The sequence below is a fragment of the Acanthisitta chloris genome, unplaced genomic scaffold, assembly GCF_000695815.1.
Source record: "Acanthisitta chloris isolate BGI_N310 unplaced genomic scaffold, ASM69581v1 scaffold36661, whole genome shotgun sequence".
NCBI classification, from domain to species: Eukaryota; Metazoa; Chordata; class Aves; order Passeriformes; family Acanthisittidae; genus Acanthisitta; species Acanthisitta chloris.
In genome coordinates, this window is record NW_008658309.1 from 5,713 (window position 1) to 8,093 (window position 2,381).

Below are 2,381 nucleotides of genomic sequence, written 5' to 3' on the forward strand. Positions count from 1 at the left end.
AATGGTTGTTTAAAACCTTGTCTTGGATCGGTTTGGAACAGGTTTTTAGCAGGGTCATGCTGTTAACCAGGGGCTGGGTTTGCTCCACACACACCAGGAGCAGTGCAGGACAGGGAGGGGAGCAGGAAGGTGTGTAGGAGCACAAGGTAAGGAGCTCCTGTTCCTCCAGCTGCAGGATTTAAGCACACGGAGTGGTTTGTCTGATATGGGAGAAGCTCAGATGTGTCCCAGCTTTCCCCAGCAGCTCCCAAGGGATGCAGGCCCAGACTCCCAGAGCAGGAGTTGGAATGGTTTTCATGCTGCTTCCGTGGTGGGACAATGGTGGATGGCAGTGCTGACTTACCACAGGCTCCGGTAGGACCTGCTTGCTGCTCTTCCTTGGGAATGGCATTTGGGTTTCGTTGGAATAAATCGAGCCGAGCTGCCTCAGCTACTTCCCCGTGCTGCTTTTCCATGACAGCTCCTGCCCTACTGGCACAGCCTGTTCTGGGAGGGCTGAGTGGCCTTCCCTGTCCCATTTGCATGTTAATTACCCACAGGTCAGGTGGAGCCTGAGCAATTCCCTCCACCACAGCTGCTGAGGAACCCAGACCTGCCCAAAGCTTTGGTATCCCATTCCATCAAACACACTGCGATGGGAAATGAGAATCCCACAGAGCCCCAGCCCGGCTGGCTCTGCAGCCCATCTGCTCCCAGGGTGTGTAATTAGCTGCTCCCCCCGCTGTGATTACCCGGCACTGGCACAGCCCAATCCCACAGGAACTCACACCCACACCTCAGCACTGGGAATGAGCAGGTGGTTTTTGCTTCAAGCAGAGCTGTCACAACAGCAAAATAAACTCCCTCTGCATCCACAGGAAAGGAAAAAAAAGGCTGTGCTAGTTGTGCCCTGGTAAGCTTTGCAGAAGAGCCCCCAAAAAGCAGGAGGCTGCTCCCACCTATCCTGCACCCCACAACTGCCTAACATCTCCAAGTGACCAAAAGTTCTCCATTCCGTTCACAAACAAGGTTATCACAGCAGCAGTCTGGGATTACAGGGATCTACTGCTGCCCTCAGGATGCAGGAGGAGGAGGAGAAGCTTCTTGCAGCCCATAGAAACCAAATGACAAAGACTCCTGACATGTGAATGTAAAACATTTAATTTAAAAATGTTGACACTACAATATATAAAATAGCTATTATAAATGCACATAGTGTATTCTATAGCTGCCAGGTTTACTTTTTTTTCTTTTAGGAAACTGTAAGTTACACTGTGGTTAAGACTTGTAGTTTGACCCTCTGAAGGAAGTCCACATTGGATCACAGTGATGCATGGTCAGACTAACAGCCCCAATTGTTAAACACTTGGATCAAGTCATAACCAGTTTTATTGCAAAAGGACCCTGTACACATTTATATCAACTCTAGTACCTTACAAGTTTAGCTACCCAACAAGTCATTAACATACAGAAACATGCATGAGAAGCAAGAAAGATCACCCATCCCTTCTGCATATTAGCAACTTGTCACTCCTGAGCCCGAGGCTCACATCACTGAGGTTTATGTGAACAGTCACTTTTAGCATTCATCCTGAGTGAAAGATGGAATGACTTAAGTACAAATGCAACATATTATAAACAATTTCTTACAAAAAAAGTCACAAATTAAAACCAAAGTATTTTACAGAATTTACTACAAAACACCATAAAAACAGCCTTCACTTAAGCTCTCTCTCCCCGTATCCTGCGAGCCAACTGGATGTCTTTGGGCATAATGGTGACTCTCTTGGCATGGATGGCACACAGGTTCGTGTCTTCGAACAGACCCACCAGGTATGCCTCGCTGGCCTCCTGTTCACAGAGCACAACGAGAGATGCGTTAGACACCCCCAGCACAGCTCCCCCCGCGCCACGGCCCGGCCTGCCCCAGCCGTACCTGCAGCGCACCGATGGCTGCACTCTGGAACCTCAAATCCGTCTTGAAATCCTGGGCGATTTCCCTGACCAGCCGCTGGAATGGCAGCTTGGGGATCAGCAGCTCCGTGGATTTCTGGTAGCGACGGATCTCACGGAGCGCGACGGTCCCCGGCCTGGCGAGAGGAGGAGGAGGAGAGAAAGGGGGCGGTGAGGCGGGGCCGTGCTGCGGCCGCCGGGGCCCAGCCGAGCCCTTTACCTGTAGCGATGAGGCTTCTTGACGCCGCCGGTAGAGGGAGCGCTTTTCCGGGCCGCCTTCGTGGCCAGCTGCTTGCGCGGCGCCTTCCCCCCGGTGGACTTGCGGGCGGTCTGCTTTGTACGGGCCATCTTTCCTCACTTACCTACCGAGCACAATATACGCGTCAGACGGGGCCCGGCTCTCCCCTTCCCGCGGCGGCACCACCACCCCCCCGGCCCGGGTACACAGC

General features: G+C 52.4%; 1 protein-coding gene across 1 annotated transcript; it reads right to left on the reverse strand.

The window, feature by feature from the left end:
• Positions 1-1,122: 1,122 nt before the first annotated feature.
• On the reverse strand, positions 1,123-2,307 carry LOC103812049 (histone H3.3). Its single transcript, XM_009085055.1, has 3 exons — positions 2,153-2,307; positions 1,916-2,069; positions 1,123-1,830 (listed from the first exon to the last, which is right to left on the reverse strand). The coding sequence occupies exons 1-3, from the start codon at positions 2,278-2,280 to the stop codon at positions 1,702-1,704; spliced, it is 411 nt and encodes a 136-aa protein (XP_009083303.1). The 5' UTR covers positions 2,281-2,307; the 3' UTR covers positions 1,123-1,701.
• Positions 2,308-2,381: the final 74 nt, after the last annotated feature.